We start from the raw sequence: 18,816 nt of genomic DNA, 5'->3' as shown, positions 1-18,816 counted from the left end.
AAGGACAAGGAAACAAACAAATCTATAAAAAAATAAAAAATAAAAAATAAAATAATAATAATAATAATCGCGACACCTAAAGGTTCCATATTATATGCTTTCTTTTCCGTATGCTGATTAGAGCACTGAGCCTCAAAATCAGCCTTCAGCACTGTAACTTTGCCAATTTAAATATATGTTAATATATATTTATAATAATAAATGATCAAAAGATCAGTCAGCTAATCAAAATAGAGGCTCAGAGAACAACAAAGTCTGATGGCGATGATGTAAAAGCATACTGAGTTGTGTTTTAGAAATAACAGTGATGAAAACAATCTTATGAGTAAAGATGGAAATATAAGGCAAAAAAACAAAAAAAACTAACAAGCCGTAGGGAGTGTGTAAATATATTGGGTTTTTAATGGTCGACTCAAGGAGAAATTTCATCATCTTTAACTTATTTGAGCAGTTTATTTCTTTCCCGTTTTCCTCACGTTATCACATGTATTCGTCTTTAATGGTTAAGACAGATAGAATGAAATCTCTTCAGAATGAAAAGGCAGAAGTCTAAAATTAGCTTCACAGTAGTCAAAACCGTTAGATTTGCATGTTGTTGTTTTGTTTTGTTTTTTTTAACTGAAGTTCACTAATGTGCTGGTTTGTTTCTGGCCAGGTTTACCATATATAAAATATTACATACAGTTACGATGAGACACAGACATAGACATAGTTGTCTCATACTACATATTGCTGCAATTATAAAAGAGTCAAAGAAGTTTTATTAGCATATGGAAAAATAATATTTATGATAAGAATATGATGAATATGATGCATAATTACAACAACGCAAGGCTTCATGTATCTCAAATAGCTTTTATGGCAGTTTGTGTGATGTGAGTGTGGACAAACCATCACTGCCATCCTGTGGTGAACAGGACATAAAGCACAATTCCTCTGAGGCTTCACTGTACAAAATAATCAGGTAAACCATGTTTGTAAATATTTTTGTTTGTTTGTTTTGTTCTGTAAAGCTGCTTGTATTACACATGGTATTTAGTAAACAGAGTGAATCCATGTCATTGTCATTCACAAATATTGACACATAAACAAAATTAAATATAAGAGAGAAGTAAAAAATATATATATCTTACACAAGTGTAAGCATTTCTGAGAAATGCCTCTCCTCGTCTCAACTTCCCTGTTTCTGTTTCATCTTTCTTAACTTCCTACAAATTTTGCAAAAGCAAAACACTGCTGAAAAACAAAAATGGCACATTCTCAACCTATGCAGAGAAAAAAATAGGCTATACTTAAATACTTAACAATCAAAAGGAAATCTGCTAGAAAATCGCTGTCTTGGAATTGAGTTTTGGCATCACTTCTTTACTCCGATGGTTTCATATGTGTCCTGGGCATGAGGGGACAAACCCTGATAGAAAGCCAGAGAGGGGGAAAATCAGCATAATTAGCATTAATATTGGATCATATTTTACATCGTTTATGCTGCAGATACTGACCGTATAAATGCCCTCTTCAACATTCTACCAGACGGGGGAAAAAAGACAAAAACAATATTATTCAATGTGTAAACAATATGTAAAGAGGGACAGTAAGCGCTGCGGCTGAGAAAGATAGAGAAAGAAATAAGCCAAAAAAATACAAAGCATGAACAAGGAAAGGTTGGTGTTTAGAACCTAAAGGTATTGCCATTATGGGATAAGATATTATATATTATCATACACAGACACACACATTAACGCCACTATGTCAGTTTCATCTTTTCAATATGCAGCTGCAATGGAGATGAATATAGATGTGTTTGGCTGCTTCTTGGTCATCTCAGGAAATCAAAATGTTTTTTCGCACCAGTTTTACTTGCCCACAAAAACCCGCCAGTGCAGGGCTGCTCATAAAAAACACTCAGCAATGCATGCATGTGGAGGTTTGAGTTGTGTTTCTAACTTTTTTTGTCAGAGTTTCCCACTGGGGTTTGGCTTGACCAGAGAATGTTTTTTTTTGGTTTTGTTGTTGTTTTTCTTTTTTTAAGAGCGCTGCCTCTATTTGTTGAGCAGTGTGAGTGTCGGTGGTATTTGGTTCAACACTTTAGACTTCATGTTATATCCTTACGTGTATTTTGATGATAATGATAATAATACCTATATTGATGTAGCAGCTCGAAAACCCAACTTTACAAAATGCTTTTATACAGGATTCAGAGCAGGAATCAATACAAATATAAATAAATTTGACATTATACAGCGAGTCTGTAGAAATGATTTTAAAGAGGTAATATAAAAGAAGTCACTGATTCTGCCTCATTTCCTGAAGTCAAGGTTAAAGTCTCAGCTCTGGAACTGCCAGACGTGTTTTACAGTAGTCGGCAACAAAGCGACTTTTTGTGTTGTGACATTGCTGTCGTCCATTGAACATATTCTCTCTTACCTGCTTTGGCTTTTCTGCCGCCTTCTCAGCCTTCTCTGCATTGCAGATCTGTAAAAAGACAGTAGACTTTTTTCAGGGACAGTGTGTGCGTTATCATACAAATGTGGTCCTGGAGACCATCTGTGGCAGTAGCTACTATTGAATTAGCGTCAACTGTGCAAAATAGAGTTGATCAATTTCTGATCAAAATGAGGGATGAGTTCAAAGACAGGGGACGACCAACCTGTCTCGTGATTCCATTGCGAGATGGATTCAAGTTTTTTATAGCAATTCAATTCAATAAAAGCGCAGATGTAGGAGTATGTCATCAATTTCCTCTTCTATAGCTCATTTGACTTTTATCTAGGGATCAATTGACTTGAAAATTAAAGAAAAATCCTCCTACAAGACAACATTTCAACTGCAGTTTTACACTGAACTAGCAAACACCACCTAATTACTTTCTGATGACCCCCTGAGTATTGTGTTACATAAATCTGAAGCACAAACAGTCCACGTATGTGTCTGGAACATATTTCTTTAAAAGTGTAGGTGGGACAAGCGACAAATGTGACACACAGACCTTGATTCTGCAGTAGAGAGCCGTGAGGATGATGCCGTACAAAAACAGGATACCATCCAGCACATAACAGATCTGAGGTTCAGCAAGAGCCGCTGAGAAAATACAGGAGAATGACATATTAGGGGCAAAATCTAAATAAAGTATGATGAAAAATTCTCAAAACTGTCCAAAATTAATTGATTATTTTAATTCCCTGGGTCCCTTTGAGATAAAAATAAATAAATAAATAAAAAAAAACAAAAAACACAACAATACCTGAAACATGAATACCAACATGACATAAATACCAACCTTTAAGGGAAATGATACCTTAAAGGTGACAGTATATTATTTCATTTTTTTGTATCCCAGCATTGTTTTGTTGTGTTAAAAAACATATTGCAAGGTCAGTTCACAGAAAAGTAGAAGAACTGTAAAGGAGTCCTCTTCCAGCTTAAACTTTGCCTGGTTGTTGTGTCACCAAGTGTCAAGTCTGCTGGTGACGATGAGGCTACTTCTCTGTAATTTACGAAATGACTGAGAAGTGCCAGTGTCTCCATTTCAGATCATGCACAACAGATGCCCTTACATGGTAGTTAGTATAATGTAGGAAACAACGTGCATGTGTTCCTTCAAATTTACAATCGGGAGAAGTATTTAAAGAGGACATACAAATATGATATGTGTCATGAGAAATTTCACACATCAATATTCAGAACAAGTGAATATGGCAGCAGTAACTCAGGCTGAGGATGTATTATGATTTATTTTCACTTCTGTGGATATTTGGATACTGTTATTGCTGATCATCACTAATGATCAAGCAGCTGTAGTTTTGCACTTGTTTCAAATTGATAATAAAGAATGCTAACAATGGATACTATCACCACCCATCCATGTTCAGACATACAAATTGATATCGCAGCAGATTATTCCAGCTGGTAAAAGCGAAATTACAAGTCACTTAAGATCTGAACACTTCAGGTAAAGTGAGCTGCTTCCTGAAATCTAATAAGACACCCCTCCAGGTCCCCCACGTACATACAGGCCTGTGATTACATCTGACTGAAAAGCCACAAGCTTTTTAAAGCACTTTTAAAAGACGATCACTGTAGCTGAGTTTTCTGTTGTATTTAACTTTTGATGGCAGATGAAGCAGCTGCAAAAATGATAAGCAAGCTGTCCAGGAAAGCACACCAGTCAGAAACTGCTGTCTTTCCCACCCCTATTTTTATTGGCTATTTATACTTTGTTAATGCACAAATATGATTGTGGGTTTAAATTATTTGCAAAACCTATACATTTTGCTCAGAAAATAAATCTGAAAAAAATGAAAGAAAAGTTTCTCTTAAAACAATTGTTTGAATTTGATTGAAAATGTTTAACTTTACTCTTTCATTTTGTAAAATAAAAAACAAAATTTTATATTTTTTTTATATTTCACCAATCATTTTGTAGGCATGTTATTAATACCTTAACATGTATAGCTCACAAATGAAACTAAGTTAAAACATATTCCCTTCTGATAATACACAGATAACACGATTCAGTTTAAAAGATTGTAAATGCAATGTAATCTAAGCTTTTATATTTTAAATTATTCATTTTATAAAGTAACACAGGACATAAAAGAAAAGTTAGTTCCCCATGTTTTTAAGTGGTAAGCAAAGCATGTCTTCTATGGAGAAACCCCCCAAAAAACATCATTGTTCCATTACATCCCTTCCTTCCCATTTTCTTTCTCCCACATGTGAATTTAAGGAAATGAATCAGCTTTTTGACATTTGCAATCAAACTGAAAATAACCTCAGAATAATTTCAGAACTGCAGGAAAATCTCAATTTGTTTGGTGGTTCCTGACAGAAATCCTCACATTGGTGACTGATGGACGGGGTTCTGATTCAATAGATGACATGGAATGATGTTTAAAAATGCACGAATATCCAAATCTTGTCACCTATGGCTTTAATCAGGTCACACAGGGTTGCTCAATGTGGCGGGGAGCGGAAATGTATGAATATGTGAAGTCAACTTACATCAACAAAAAAAGCCCCATATCCTTCATATGTCAAAACTAATCAGTCTCATTTATCGTGTCCTTTAGGCTCACAACTAACAAATTAGCCTTTTTCCCTGCAAAAAAGGTGTACCTGTTTCTTATGACACCATTCGGCCCCAACTGTTGACAATGGACACTGGCGGTAGGCCATGATCAGAGGTTTTAAGTTTAAACAGTTTTATTTGATGGAAAGTTACAATTAAAAAGTGTTAGTTTTGCCATTGGTTCATTTGCTCTCTAAAAATAAAAATTTGTCACAAGAAAAAAATATTGTTTGCTATTAACTGGCAAGGAAAAGCACCAACTATCCACTGAAAGCTGGAAACAGATTTTACAATATTTTTTACAGTAACTGTCAAAGAAGCTGCCAATTAAAGTATTTAAATAAGTTTACTGTACCTGCCCATTGAAACGACATGATTCCAGGGTAAAAAAAAAAAAAAAAGTATATAAAAGTCCTCACTTGTGTCGCGTTAGAATTTTAAATTCCCCTTTAGAACTTTCTCATGTATTTTCTTGATGAACTGTAAATACGTTCAGCACAAAAGACAGAAATTATGTTTGAAGGCTGCTTAGAGAAACAAGATCATTTCCTGAATTTGTCGGAAATTAGCCATAAGCATGGCGTATGTATCCAGAAGTGAGCGGAAAATTAAGAAAAAATTAAAAATTAAAACAAGGCCCGAGGAAGAGGTTTTGGTTCCCGTGGTTAATGCTTTTCAGAGGAACACAAAACCTCACCATGAGTGAATTCACAGCATCAAGCTGTCGTGCCTCACTGTCCTGCTGTGTTTGCCCTCCAGAGCAAATTTTGTAATTTACTCACTCACCTGATGTGCCAAAACACATCCACAGAGGAAATGCCACCAGTAATGGGCTCCTGCCCCACAATGCCATGGTAGTGCGGGCTCAACACGGGAAGATGGGCTCCTTCAGTAAACAACTAGTTGTGAGCGCTGTCTTCTGTGTTCTGGTGAAGACTAGAGGATTGCGTGCTTCTCTGCCTAGGGGGGAAGTTGTGGTCTGAGCTTGAAGTCCATTTGTCTCAGATCTCATCAGACCACTCCCCCTTTTTAACACCAAGCCAGAGGAAGGACAAACGGTAAGGCTTTTGGTCTCTACTTCTCATGTTCATGCTTGATATTTGCTCATGGTTTCAGACAACTCAAGGAAATGGCACATTTTAAAGAGAGCAGAGTCTGAGCCTGCCCTGCCCCACCCCAAATCTAACAATCATGAACAATACAAAAACTTAAATCACTAATTAAGTGTTTCGGTCATAAAATATTTATTAGGTTTATTTGGACATTATACATCACCGATCATAAGCTGAGTTGCACTACAGCAAATAGTGAACAGGAAGAGAACCTGACTACTAGATGCGTGGAGGGGAGAATGAATTCTCTTTGGGGAACAAACACATTAGCAGCATCGTGTTAACGGTCAACTTCGCCAAACACTATGTCCTGTGTACCTGTAAGAAGAGGAAGAGAAGACTCATTAGCCTCAGGACCATGATAACTCCTTGGCCTTTTGTCCTCCTGAAAGCTTCGATGGGCTTTTACACTTTCGAAATTCTTCAAGAATCACTCTCTTACCAATAATGGCTACAACGTCAGCAAGCATGTGTCCTTTGGCCATTTTATCCAGTCCGGCCTAGAAGCAAGCAAACATCAGTAAAACTCAAGGCCAGCTCCCATTATTCAGGGCACGAGCTCACAGCAAGTTGATTCATAATTCATGAGATTACTGCCTGAAGTTAATGCACTAACTACTCTAATAGTTTGTTTATGCAACTTTAAAGATATTTTGAGCCCTGAAAAACTAAAATTCAAATGACTAATACTTTGCCCATGAGCTAAGAGATGGGCAGGAAGGAGGGACAAGGAACAGTTGTTTTGAGGGGGTGGGGGTCTGTGTGCTTTTGAAAATGGGTCTACAGTACTTCACAAAATGTACTTAATGAACTAAAGGGTAGCCTTAAGGACAGGATGTTACACACATTGAATAATTGATATCCGATTAATATTTCAGTCTTGGGTTTTCGGTTTTTTGTGCGTACCAAGTGAGCAAATCCAGGAGCTTTGATCTTGCAGCGATAGGGTCTACTGGAGCCATCTGAGACCAAATAAACACCAAACTCTCCCTGCAAGCCACACACACACCCACACACCCACACACACACACCCACCCACCCACACACACACACACACCCACACCCACACCCACACACACACACACCCACCCACACGTTAGCATATTACTTCACAATAAATCCTTTGAGACTAACAAAAGGTTCCCAATTAATGAAGACGCTTTGTTTATATAGACAGTTATAAAAGTAGGAGTTTTGTTTGTTGTTTTAAAAAGGTCAACTTGATCTGTGGGGAACTTCGTTCACATACCTTTGGTGCCTCCACAGCTGTGTATGTGGCCCCTGGGGGGACTTGGTATCCCTCAGTGTACAGTTTGAAGTGGTGAATAAGAGACTCCATAGACATCTAGGATGAGGAGCAGGGAAAAAAAAAGTGGGTAGAATTATACCACTGAGGTGAACTGGAGGTGAAGTCAAACAAATGAAAGTGGATGTTACAGCAGAAGTGCCCTGATTTTGTAATGAGGACAGTGTGGAGAAAATCTTATAAAAAATTAATTAACATGGAGAAGTGCTAAAGCGCAGGGGGCAAGTCTGGATAAGGTGCAATGTTTCCTATGCCTCAAAGTGCACGAAGCTGAGCTCACTTTCATTTCAGATCTCTTGGGCGGGGCCACCTTGGCATCATCCACCTTGATCTCTCCTTCTGGCATCTTGTTAAGTGCCTGGTGCATGATACGAAGGGACTGTCTCATCTCCTCCACTCTGCACAGATACCTGGATGACAACACACACACACTGTACATCAGCAATAAACTGGCATAACTCATTCTTTAAAAAAGTCAGACTAAGAGCTGATCATGTGAAAATAGATCCCTGCACACAGTGGATGTCATTTCTTTTCATTGCTTTTGAATGAAATGCTTGTGATCATTGTGCTGTGTTGTTTGCTGACAGCTCACTTGTATTCATTTCTCAGAAATCTTAATGAAAATAGTTCACTAGTTGCAGTGTACTCAAACTTATAGCTGTGTCTGCATGTAAACAACGATTTATTAGCAGATGGTTGGCCAGTAAAGAAATAAAAGCATATCTTATAGACACAGTGCTGGAATAAATGTTCAGTGTTTAAATAATGTGTCAGATTTTATATAAAAATCAATTTCTACAAATCCAAAGATGTGGTTTCTATATAAACAACTCAGCATGATTACAATGATGGCTTTTACTGTGCCTAATAGCATTTCAGTAATAATAGTAGTATAATGCCAAAATGTGTGTTTGTCACATTAAATCGGCTTTAATCAGCAACACTGCCAAAATTTACTTGAAACTCTCAGTTGCATTTGACATTAAAACACTGACTTCTTGACTCTGTTGTAATGAAAATGCAGGTTTAAAGCCCTTCAGTACTTACTTAATTTTTCAGCCCGAGTTACTGTCCACTGTTAACAGTATGTGGATGTCTTTCGGCTCCAAGAATAACAAAAACAATGAATTCAGCCTCTCATAAATCTTCATACCTGTCATAGCAGTCTCCATTGCTTCCAATAGGGACGTCAAACTCCACCTCATCATATTTGTCGTATGGCTGTGACTTCCTCAGGTCCCACTTGAGACCAGAACCTCGCAGCATAACTCCACTAATAGAGGGACAACAGGCGGGAGGTAAAATGTACGATTTACATATAAAACCATTTATCCTGAGCATCTTTTTCCAATTTTATTATTTCAATCAAGCTAGGATTCTTCATACATGGGGTGCTACACAGACACTTCTGCTGAAGGAGGCTAAAATGAGGCTTGCGCACACAGCAAATTACCTGAAGCCATAGTTTAGGGCGTCCTCTGCAGAAATCACGCCAATGTCCACCGTACGATTCTTCCAAATGCGATTGTTTGTCAACATCTGCGCAGAGAAGATTTACTCTTTTACTGTTTGCATCTTCACCACATACTGATCAGCCTTCATTGTGGCCTGACTTTGTGAGAGATGAAATTAAGTTGCTGCTCACCTCTTCCACTTCATCAATTCTTATGGAGAAATTCTTGCACCACTCATAGATGTCATCCATCAGGCCCATTGGTAAATCCTGAAACGTGAGAGCCCATTAGCACCTTCTGGATGATATTAACTTTTTAAACCACAATATGACCTGGCTGATTCCTACCTGATGAACACCGCCAGGTCTGACATATGCAGCGTGCATTCTGGCTCCAGACACTCGCTCATAAAACTCAAACATCTAAGGGGAAACAAGGGTTAAAGCATTAAAAGGATTCAACAAACAACAACAGTTACAATAGCCTACCAAGTAATGAAAGTGTTCTGCATTGGGCACTGAATCACTTAATTAAGCGTCTCTCTTGCTCTAACTTCACCAACTTCTTTGAAGAGCTCCCACATTGCAAAGTATCAGATTTGGCAATTTATCAGAGGGCAAGTCTAAATCTGTGAGTTGTTGGGGCCAATACTAGCTATTATAGTAACTGTGTCAGGAAAAAAAGCTCAGGGCAGAAAAAGCTCAGATAAAACTATGTAAATAATTTCGAGACACACTTTAAGATTATAAATAATATTTAAACTGCTGCTTCCTGATGCACACAAACAGCCAGCACTTGCTATTTAGGTAAGTCAGTCACCCACTGACAGAACGTTTCACTGTGGGCTGGTCTTTGAGATTCTTTCCAGTCTAATGTACAATTTGATTATCAGACGAAAAGCATTTTAGTGGTTGACAAATTAAGATCATTAAGATCAAGGGATTTCATGATACAGACACAAACCAACTCACTATAGAAGCCATATTGGCATGAGGATTCAGACATGACAGAATCACACTCATTTTTGTGGCCCAGTTCAGACACTTCAGTGATCTGATCACAAGGCTGAAAACACCAGCACAGTAATCTACTGACTCTTAGCTAAACTGTGCGCTAAAAATTTAGACAGCAGCATTCCTAACCTTCTCTCTCTCCTCAAACATCCAGAAGAAGGGTGTCATGGCACCAATATCGAGGGCGTGTGTAGTGACAGCCATGATGTGGTTCAGAATGCGGGTCAACTCTCCATACAGCACTACAAACAGAGTACACAACATATCCAGCCATTTAGAGCTGAAATTATGATGGATCAGTTTATTAAGAAAAATAGAATTATCTGCAGAAATTTTGACAATTAATAGTTTGATGTGGCTTTTCAACAAAAAAAATTTGCCATTTTATTTACTAAAGAAATGTAACAATAAAAACAAGTCACTTTAAAGATTTACACCATTTGATTTAATGTTTTGCACCTCTGCTTAATCTCTGCACACACTTCCTTTCCTACACAGATCCTTTTTAGTCTGTACCTCTGATCCACTGAGCACGGGGTGGAGCTTGGATGTTGAGCAGCTTTTCAACAGCCAGAGAGTAGGCCTGCTCATTACACATCATGGAAACATAGTCCAGACGGTCAAAGTAGGGCAGAGCCTGTACCAAACAAAGACGAGGAAGTTTGTGGGTTAAGGGACTTTTGTAACAAAATACATTAACACATGGCCGATACACGATAAGAGGGATTTTATTATCCAAACTCCTTTTGCTTGACTTTGTCAAAATGAATTGAGAGATTCTCCTCTTATGCTCTTGTGTCTTCTAGTTTTTAAAAAGATCTAATGAGCACCACCATTTGTTTAGCCCTTGATTTCACAGTCCTGTTTCCATGCATAAATCACACTATTTGGCTATAATTAAACTGATATGAAACACAACAGAGTAACACAGTATTTACAGATATTGTACCTGCAGGTAGGTTTTGTATTCAATAAGCTTCTCTGTGCCCCGGTGCAGCAGGCCAATGTGTGGGTCACATTTCTTGACTGACTCTCCACTTAGCTCCATCACTAAACGGAGCACACCGTGAGCTGCAGGATGCTGAGGGCCAAAATTGATGGTCAGGTTGGAGACCTCCTTCTCTGCAGGAGGATCCTTGTCTATCAGAAGACACCAATGCAGAAGAAGATACTGAAAAATGTCCAGTTCATCAAACATAACACTATAAACACATGGTTACAGCCATATAGCATACTGGCAAAGTCAGATGTTGCATGCCTATAAATGTCTTAGTAAGGGACTTCGGTCACTTGAAACAACAATTTAAGTAAGATATAAACAAAAGACTGCTTCACTACTGACACACACATTCTTGGTAATACATTTTATATTTCCATGTTGATCTAAAATCAATAACAGCATTGAAAACATGAAAAGATAGCAGAGAACAAGAATCCTTTAACCAATGGACTGAAACGTGACTGCGTGTGGATGGTGTTACCATTCCATGGGGGTGGGGTCCACTTCTCATTGAGGGCAGTGGGGTACATGACTGCCCCGGCAAACTGCTCCGTCCACTCCACATCTGGCTGCCATTGTTTCTGCCTGTGACATACATTAGATGTGTTAATAACAGGGGGCTGGGGACCTGTTGCGCGCCGAGCAGTTTTAATCTCCTTTTAATGAGACTTATTTGGACCTGGCAATGATCTTGTGAACACTGTGCCAGCCAAGCTAATCCGCTCAAGCACAGACAAGGTGTAGAGGTCACGCTATTTTAGCAAATGTGGCTATTAATCACCCAACTTTGCAATACATAACAAAGTAACACGGGTGAGTAAGAACTACGCCGTGTTACAGGAATAACAAGCCTACATGGATGCTCTCTTTATGTTTATACCTTCTGTGTGTGGGATCTTGAGGATAGCTGACACGATTGCAGGCATTGTTTACTTGTTCACTATACAGCGAACAGTTGGTTTTGCTTATGAGCACGGAGACAGCAGAGAGTCTGAGGTAAACACTAACACACTGCGGCTACTGGGATAGCTAGCATTTGCAGCAAACTGTTAACGACAGACAGCAGGAGAGCAAACACACCTTGCAACATGCGTGAGCTGTTAAAGATGCCATGGGTGCTATAGCTATAATGGATGGTTTAACCAACCGAAAAGCAGAAGTAGTATCACATGAGTCATGTTTCGGAAAAAAATAAAATCACCTTATCTAGCATTATGCTAACATTAGCTTTTAGGCGTGCATATTTCTATTGGAACCTTCATCAGACTCTTGCAGCTGATATAACGGTCACACGAAGCGCCACGTTCCGCGTTTCTAACACCTTACCTGTTTTGCAGAACAGTACAGCTAGGACTCGATAAATTATTTTGCAATATTAATTTTGTTGAAGGACGTCCTAGTTTGGTAAGCGACCTCAACATTGTCGCCGCCATCTTGGCAGACGAACAGCCTCTGGGCGATGACGTAAAGACGTTTCTTTTTCAGTTGTTTAAAGCTGTATAAGGTGGCTGTCCGCCATCTATAGGCCGCATACCGCCATGACGTATCCTAAGTAGCTATCTAATGGAAGTGGAGGTTCAATTCCTGCAGGTTATACTAAACAGTAACCAAGAAATAAATGTTAAAAAAAAAAAAAACTTATTACATTATTGAATAATACAAAATCTACTCAAACCACAACCAAAGTATATGATAATAAAATAATATTCTTCAAAATGTATGGCAGGTTTCAAACTGAAAGTTGCCCACACGCAGCAAGTGTATGTGAAAATACCCATCCCTTTAAAGACAACAATAAACTCTGCATTTTATAAAAAACAGTGCTTTTATTTATGTAATACTGTGGAAAAATAATTACATACCATTTTTAAAAAATATTGAAGATAATGAAATTAAAAAATGAGAGTTTAACGTTCGTTGTATATGTTTTGAACAGTTTTCTCTGCTACGAAGAACAGTACAATAAGATAAACATTGGATTTTTCTAAATTCAAAGACACAATAATACAGGATACAGTCCTACCAGAGGTATAAAAGTACTGTAACAGGATTGTGAGAGAAATGATATGGACATATACTGAAACACACACCCACACATTTGGACACAAACATGCACACACACACATACGCACACACACACAAACACACACACACTGTATACACACCAACATGCATACAATGTCGCGCGCACACTCGAATCAGGCGCTGCGTGTTTACAGTATCCTTCCCATATACACGCAGTCATTCACACATCTATACAAACACTGTACAAATCGATGTGTGCGCCAACGCCCACACACTCCCGCTTGATCTCTCGCTCTCTTTCACACATGCACACTCACACACACTCACTCAATCAGTCATACACTACTACATGTCAATAATGTGGACAAGCCTTCATTAAACCTCTCCATACACATTCTCCTCTGGCCATTTTGGCAGACAGACGATGAGGAATGATTCAAAATGGAAATGTATGACATGTTCCCCTGTAAGGCCACTCAGTTCTAAACCCAACATCTGTGTTTTTCTCTCTGTTTGCACCAGGCTTTTAGTTAAGAGCTCAAGAGAAAAAGGCTCCAGCCTACGAAAATGTCTGGGAATGACTCAAGCCTGGTTTGTAAAGCAACAGTTGCCAAAAGAAGGAGCTTCTACTGCATATACGTGGTCTAAGGTGATAAACAACATGAACACTTGGCACTAGGTTTCTCATACACTGATATACTGCTCTGATGTGAAATACGTCCTGATATCAGGCTGTCATTGGCACATCTCCTCCTCCTGTCTCAGTGGCTTTCACCCAGGTAAATTCCCGAGTCATGTGCACTCACGTTCAAACTTTTGGTCCATACATACACATTACATGTTTTACACTGACAAAAATAATTCTGTAATGTTAAAAAATAGAATACAAAGCTCTAGTCTCGTGTGCAAATAAAAAGAAGACATACACAGATATAGATAAGGGGCGTCCAAGCATGAATACTGTAGATGCAGTGCAAAATGATGATAACCCTCCCAATCCCCACTCCAGCCTCAACACACTCCCCTCATGCTGCCGAACAGCCATGATGGCATGTACCATTGTACGGAAGGGCATTCTGGGATGCTATACATATATTTGCTCTATGATCATTGAATGACAACCAGCAAAAAAACAAAAACAAAAACAAAACAAAGAAACAGAGAATAAAAATGGCGGCCAGAAATGACTTCCACTGGTTGAGGTTTTTCCCGATCAGCGTGTACCATATTTGACAGTCAGTCAGCTTGCCTTAAGACGTTCACCCTCATCATTTACAAAGTCAGTTCATAGCAAAGGCTATGGGTTCCCAAGATCTGTGATTTCTTCTCCCTCTGGTTCTTGCTCTCCCCTCCCCAATCTTGATTGTGACTTTCGCCATCTGCTCTTTCAGAGCTCAGATTTACAAACACGTTGGGAAGTAAGGGAATTCAAAATTGTGTGGAATTTCCCTTCCCTGTCTCTCTAAAATTTCTCTCCACTCGACTCCTTTTCTCTCTCTGTGCCTCTGCGTTTCTAATACCCTTCCTGTCTCATGGGCATGGTCCTCTGACTCTGTGTATGGGTGTGTGTGATGTTTTTTTTTGTTGTGTGTTCTGTAGTGTTTGTGTTCAGTTGGTGTGGAAATGTGTGCATGTAAATTTGTGACTGTGTGTGATATTTAGATGTGATGTTATTTATAAGATGCTTCCTCATGCTCAGCTTAGACTGTGAGGTGTTTATGCGTTTCAGTCTCACACGTGAGTCTGCATCCTCTGTGTGTGTCGGCTGTGGGAGTAGTCAGAGTGTTGCGAGGTGTAGGAGAAGCGAGTGGAGCTGCCGTATTTCCCTAGTCCAGTCTCTGATCCTGAGGGAGCTGGGCCCCCAGGACTGACCGCAACCCCAGGGCCACCCACCCCAGATCCGACACCATACATCTCATAAGATGGGCCAGCCTCCAGCGGGGCCAAGCTGGAGGGGGCAAAACCCATGCGGTAGGTCTGGTAATGTGAAGGGTATCCATAGTTGTCATAGGCCAGCTGCGAAGTGGAGTCCAGGAGGCTGCAGTCCCCTGGGAAGTCGCTGGCTGCCGGGGCAGGGTTGGCAGGGGGCTGCTGGCTCTGGCCCCCACGAGTGAAGGTGTTGAACTGGGCATAGCTGATGTGGGACAGTCTGGATGGGGGTCGAGGGTCATAGCAGGCCTGTGGGCGTCCAGGGGAGGTAAGGGGTCCAGGGGGACCAGGAGCTCCTCCGCTCGCTGTAGCTCCGGAGCCACCAGCGCTGCTGCTAATAGATGCTGCTCCCCCTGGTGTTCCTGCAGGGGAGCGGTAGTCGGAGTAGTGCACGGTGGAGCGGGAAGCAGGGCGGCCTTCATCATGGGTGGAGGCTCGCACATTGTAGTAGCCATTGGTGGGGTCCTGAAAGGAGACACAGATAGGCATTAAGAAAATGTATAATGTGGGTTATGCTGAGAATTTTTTTTATGGCATTGCATAGACACTTAAGGTTTATAATAATAGCATTATGGTCTCCTCTGATCCCCTCTCTCTTATAGAAAGTCAGAGGTAACCGTGAACTGCACGCCTGGAGCTGGTCAGCATCCAGATTCATTAAGACTGCTGCAAGGGTAGGCAGCTATCTTTTTGTGACTCAGCAGCTTGAGATCACAGTCTTTATCCTTTTCAGAAATATCTACAAGCAAAGTTGTAGAGAAGGACTATAAGACATACACAAACTGCTATTTACAATTTTACTTCAAAACTGTGAGAGTAATCTATTGAGTATGGCATCACAGAGCTCACTCTGATTGTACGTCAAGTGCTGGTGAAGATTAGTAGGGGGCCATCTTTATTACTAGTGACCTTCAAATAAATATTCCTTGTGAACAGTAATGAGTTAAACACTTACAATGTCCTTTGTCCTAATTCTGCATAAAAATTTATGGCTCATGTAGACCTGTAATAACCTTCATAGTATGCTGTTTTTTTCAGTTAGTAAAGAATTGCAGTGTGCAGATTAGTAAAAATTCAGAATAGCCCTGTCAAATAAATCTAATAAAAAATGTTTTTTGTATGTTATTGTTATTTTGCGTTCAATGAGAGAGGTCTCATCAACATCTACATCTGTTTTAGTTTGTTTTGGCAGCCCTTCCATTTCCTTTGGAAAAAGGCCCCAGCACCAACACACTCAAATCATTTCTTGGCATGTATACAGGGCTTTAAGTAGAGTTTAAGTTATATTTGTCACTTCTGCAGTGAGCAAACTACCTCCTTCAAGATATTATATTATGTCATATGGAATTGGATCACAGCTTTCATTTTCATAGCAACGTTAACAAGAAGAAATACACAATTCAAATATCCACGTTTTATTCCTGGCCTCTCTAGCAGTGTGGATCCATGCCAGCATACAGGGTCAACCCCACGTTGTCTGGAAAGATGGGATCTGTGCTCATTACCTCCCATGATGCTTTACTGCTATTTCTGACAGGATTCTATCATCTGATCATGTTTCATATTCACAGAGACCACATCCCTCCCCATCAACTTTGTTTCATTTGCTTTGGTGCTTCAGGCAGCGGTGGGGGGGGTCTGTCTGGCTGACGCTGTTTGCTGGGTGATCTAACCATCTCCTGGGGTGGATTCATGTCTGTATTCAAAGTGATCCAAGACAGCGCTCCAGCTATTGGGGCAGAGTGTTTGCCCTCACAAAATATTCATGAAGTTACAGCAAAACATTTTGGCAGCTTCACACATGAAACTACATTCATCACCTTAGCCTAACTCACCGGTGTCAAATTGTATAAATGATTCATGCAAGCTGAGTAGGCATAATATGCCTGAACTTCCTTTGTTCTTTTTCAACTCGTGTATTTGTGCCTTAACATATCTTGGTGATGAACAAGCCAAATATTTAAATAATGAGAGAAACTAGCTGTCTTACAGCCGAGAATGACAAGGAGGACCAAAAGCAATCCAGGAAATTTCTTCTGTTTTCGATAACCACTTCTGTTATTCCTGTGAGGGAAATTTTCTCCTGTCCACCTGATGAGTAACTGACTCAGGGTCAGAGTGCACTATGAGGCCTAGGTCTTGATGCCATGGCTACCATATTAAATCTTGCACGCCTTGACACAATCAGCTAGCTCCTCCAGAAACAGCTGTGGGTTTCTGCTGATAGTACCATTGACTACTGGAGCAAGGACTGATAAAACCAGAGCTTGTAAGAATCAGCACTTGGGTGAATGTAACCATGTTTCCTACTTTCTTTCCGTCTCTTCTTCAGATCTAAGTTATCTCTATGCAGTATATCAAGCTATCTTCACGGGTTGCTACTTCATATTTGAGGTGACATTGTGCACAAACATTGTACCAATGAATCCTCCTTTGTCATTGAGCTTGGGCTTTAATAAGCATCCATAGCCCAAGACATCTTGGACTCCAATGCTCTTTCCTTACCACTGACAATAAGAAATCCCCTAAATTCCCTCAGATATTGGTTAAAGCTCTCCAGCATATATACTACAGGCAGATGAAAGTCTTCATCAGCTGTTTTTGTTGATTACTGCAAATGATCACCTGGCTGTAAATCTGAATAATTACTCCGGCAATGGTTTCTTCACTGCTTCACAGCCAGCAATGTGTTGCCCAGCAGAAATGAGGCCAGTGCCAAAAAATTATAATGATAATAATTATAATCAACAGAAACTTAACATAATCTAGAAAGAAGAAAAAAGGACAGATAGAGGTTTAACACAGCTGTACTGAGAGAGAGATCTATATAAAATGTCAATAATTCAGAATGATTAAATTTTGATGGAGCACGTTTGTTTTAGGCTTAGACTGCTATAGCTTTACATTTATTGCTAATGTGACACTACTTGAACAATAAATGCAACTCAAATCACCTGCTAGTTTGTGAGCTTCTGTCTTGAAACCTGGCGTTTGCAATGTGTCTGTCCTAACCAATCTTGGCTTTTTGAAACCGGAGAAAACCACATACAGAGGATACAGTAGAGCCGAGGGGTGAGGGTTGGCTCTTACCTGCTCCGTGCTCTAGCCTGATTGTCAGGCAACCTGCTGTGTGTGATACAATTTGTCAGTTACAGGGAAGCCACACCTTAATGCATGCCCTGCGATAGGGTCTACTTTCTTCCAAATGGAGACATCGTTGAAGAATTGAAAATCATGTTGTTGCTGTTGTTGTATTGAAAAATACTTGGAATGAGAGACTGAGATCATAAACTGATTAGCAAAACATTTACTGAGCTAATAAACTAAGTGAGAATAGGCCAATATTTCCATAGATTTCAATATAATCAAACTTATCTTTAAAACTAATGAATGACCATCTCGTCATTAGACAGAAAGCTGGTTTAAGGCTTTTCCCCAGTGGCAATTCAATTAACAGCTTATGATGGAAGTGTGGGAGAAAAGAGGAACAGAAAGACAGAACAGAACTGTTTTTGAAGGTAAGGTTTTTTGTACCCTGTTTAGGAAATTTTGTCCAATTTGATAACTTTGACCTTTTTTCCCTATTAGCCATGAAGGTATTGCAAGTTGATGAACAAATCATTTGCAATTTGGCGGAAAGTTATGATAAGAAACTTGTTTGAAAAATCATAGTTATACACTACTCTGGAAACTGAGGTATATAACATATAACACAACATATAAAAATAAGAAAATAAATAAATGTTTAACTTCAAAATTCAATATCTTAAACAAAAACATGTTTGATAAGGTTGTTTGGCTCCCATGTTGTTGTAGGGTAGGATGTCTGCCACCGAATTTCAAGGTTGGGAATGAAAACCTGCCAGTGCAAGTAAAAAGAAGCATGGAGGGCAACAGCCAAAAATT

The 18,816-nt window shown here is 39.5% G+C and overlaps 3 protein-coding genes across 4 annotated transcripts in view; all 3 read right to left on the bottom strand.

Moving 5' to 3' along the window:
- Positions 1-531: 531 nt before the first annotated feature.
- Positions 532-6,052, bottom strand: fcer1g (Fc epsilon receptor IgFc epsilon receptor Ig). The gene is made up of 5 exons (XM_029526771.1): positions 5,855-6,052; positions 2,987-3,078; positions 2,425-2,472; positions 1,500-1,523; positions 532-1,411 (listed from the first exon to the last, which is right to left on the bottom strand). The coding sequence occupies exons 1-5, from the start codon at positions 5,919-5,921 to the stop codon at positions 1,358-1,360; spliced, it is 285 nt and encodes a 94-aa protein (XP_029382631.1). The 5' UTR covers positions 5,922-6,052; the 3' UTR covers positions 532-1,357.
- Positions 6,053-6,288: 236 nt separating this feature from the next.
- ndufs2 (NADH:ubiquinone oxidoreductase core subunit S2) lies at positions 6,289-12,407 on the bottom strand. Its single transcript, XM_029526130.1, has 14 exons — positions 12,283-12,407; positions 11,438-11,541; positions 10,906-11,096; positions 10,473-10,593; positions 10,086-10,198; positions 9,291-9,365; positions 9,135-9,212; positions 8,943-9,028; positions 8,643-8,762; positions 7,767-7,896; positions 7,430-7,525; positions 7,087-7,170; positions 6,623-6,680; positions 6,289-6,498 (listed from the first exon to the last, which is right to left on the bottom strand). Exons 1-14 carry the CDS (start codon positions 12,387-12,389, stop codon positions 6,461-6,463), a joined length of 1,401 nt encoding a protein of 466 aa, XP_029381990.1. The 5' UTR covers positions 12,390-12,407; the 3' UTR covers positions 6,289-6,460.
- A 375-nt stretch (positions 12,408-12,782) lies between these two features.
- The window catches only part of kirrel1a (kirre like nephrin family adhesion molecule 1a), a 31,238-nt gene continuing 25,204 nt past the window's right edge, over positions 12,783-18,816 (bottom strand). For both annotated transcript variants that reach the window (XM_029526201.1, XM_029526202.1), the window contains exon 15: positions 12,783-15,375. In XM_029526201.1, coding sequence (XP_029382061.1) covers positions 14,713-15,375 — 663 coding nt within the window. In that variant the 3' untranslated portion in view covers positions 12,783-14,712. The remainder of the gene's footprint in view (positions 15,376-18,816) is intronic.

This window comes from Echeneis naucrates, chromosome 18, assembly GCF_900963305.1.
Source record: "Echeneis naucrates chromosome 18, fEcheNa1.1, whole genome shotgun sequence".
NCBI lineage: Eukaryota > Metazoa > Chordata > Actinopteri > Carangiformes > Echeneidae > Echeneis > Echeneis naucrates.
The sequence above is the reverse complement of the archived record's forward strand: the minus strand, read 5'-3'. Positions and strand labels throughout refer to the sequence as shown.

Excerpts from the sequence above, each read along its gene's own strand:
- fcer1g (XM_029526771.1), bottom strand. The coding sequence starts at position 5,921 with ATGGCATTGTGGGGCAGGAGCCCATTACTGGTGGCATTTCCTCTGTGG. Across the intron at positions 3,079-5,854 it reads GATGTGTTTTGGCACATCAG|CGGCTCTTGCTGAACCTCAG; the intron begins GTGAGTGAGTAA and ends GTATTTTCTCAG. Across the intron at positions 1,412-1,499 it reads TTGAAGAGGGCATTTATACG|GGTTTGTCCCCTCATGCCCA; the intron begins GTCAGTATCTGC and ends GCTTTCTATCAG.
- ndufs2 (XM_029526130.1), bottom strand. The coding sequence starts at position 12,389 with ATGGCGGCGACAATGTTGAGGTCGCTTACCAAACTAGGACGTCCTTCA. Across the intron at positions 10,594-10,905 it reads AATACAAAACCTACCTGCAG|GCTCTGCCCTACTTTGACCG; the intron begins GTACAATATCTG and ends TGTTTGGTACAG. Across the intron at positions 7,526-7,766 it reads CCAAGAGATCTGAAATGAAA|ATGTCTATGGAGTCTCTTAT; the intron begins GTGAGCTCAGCT and ends TCCTCATCCTAG.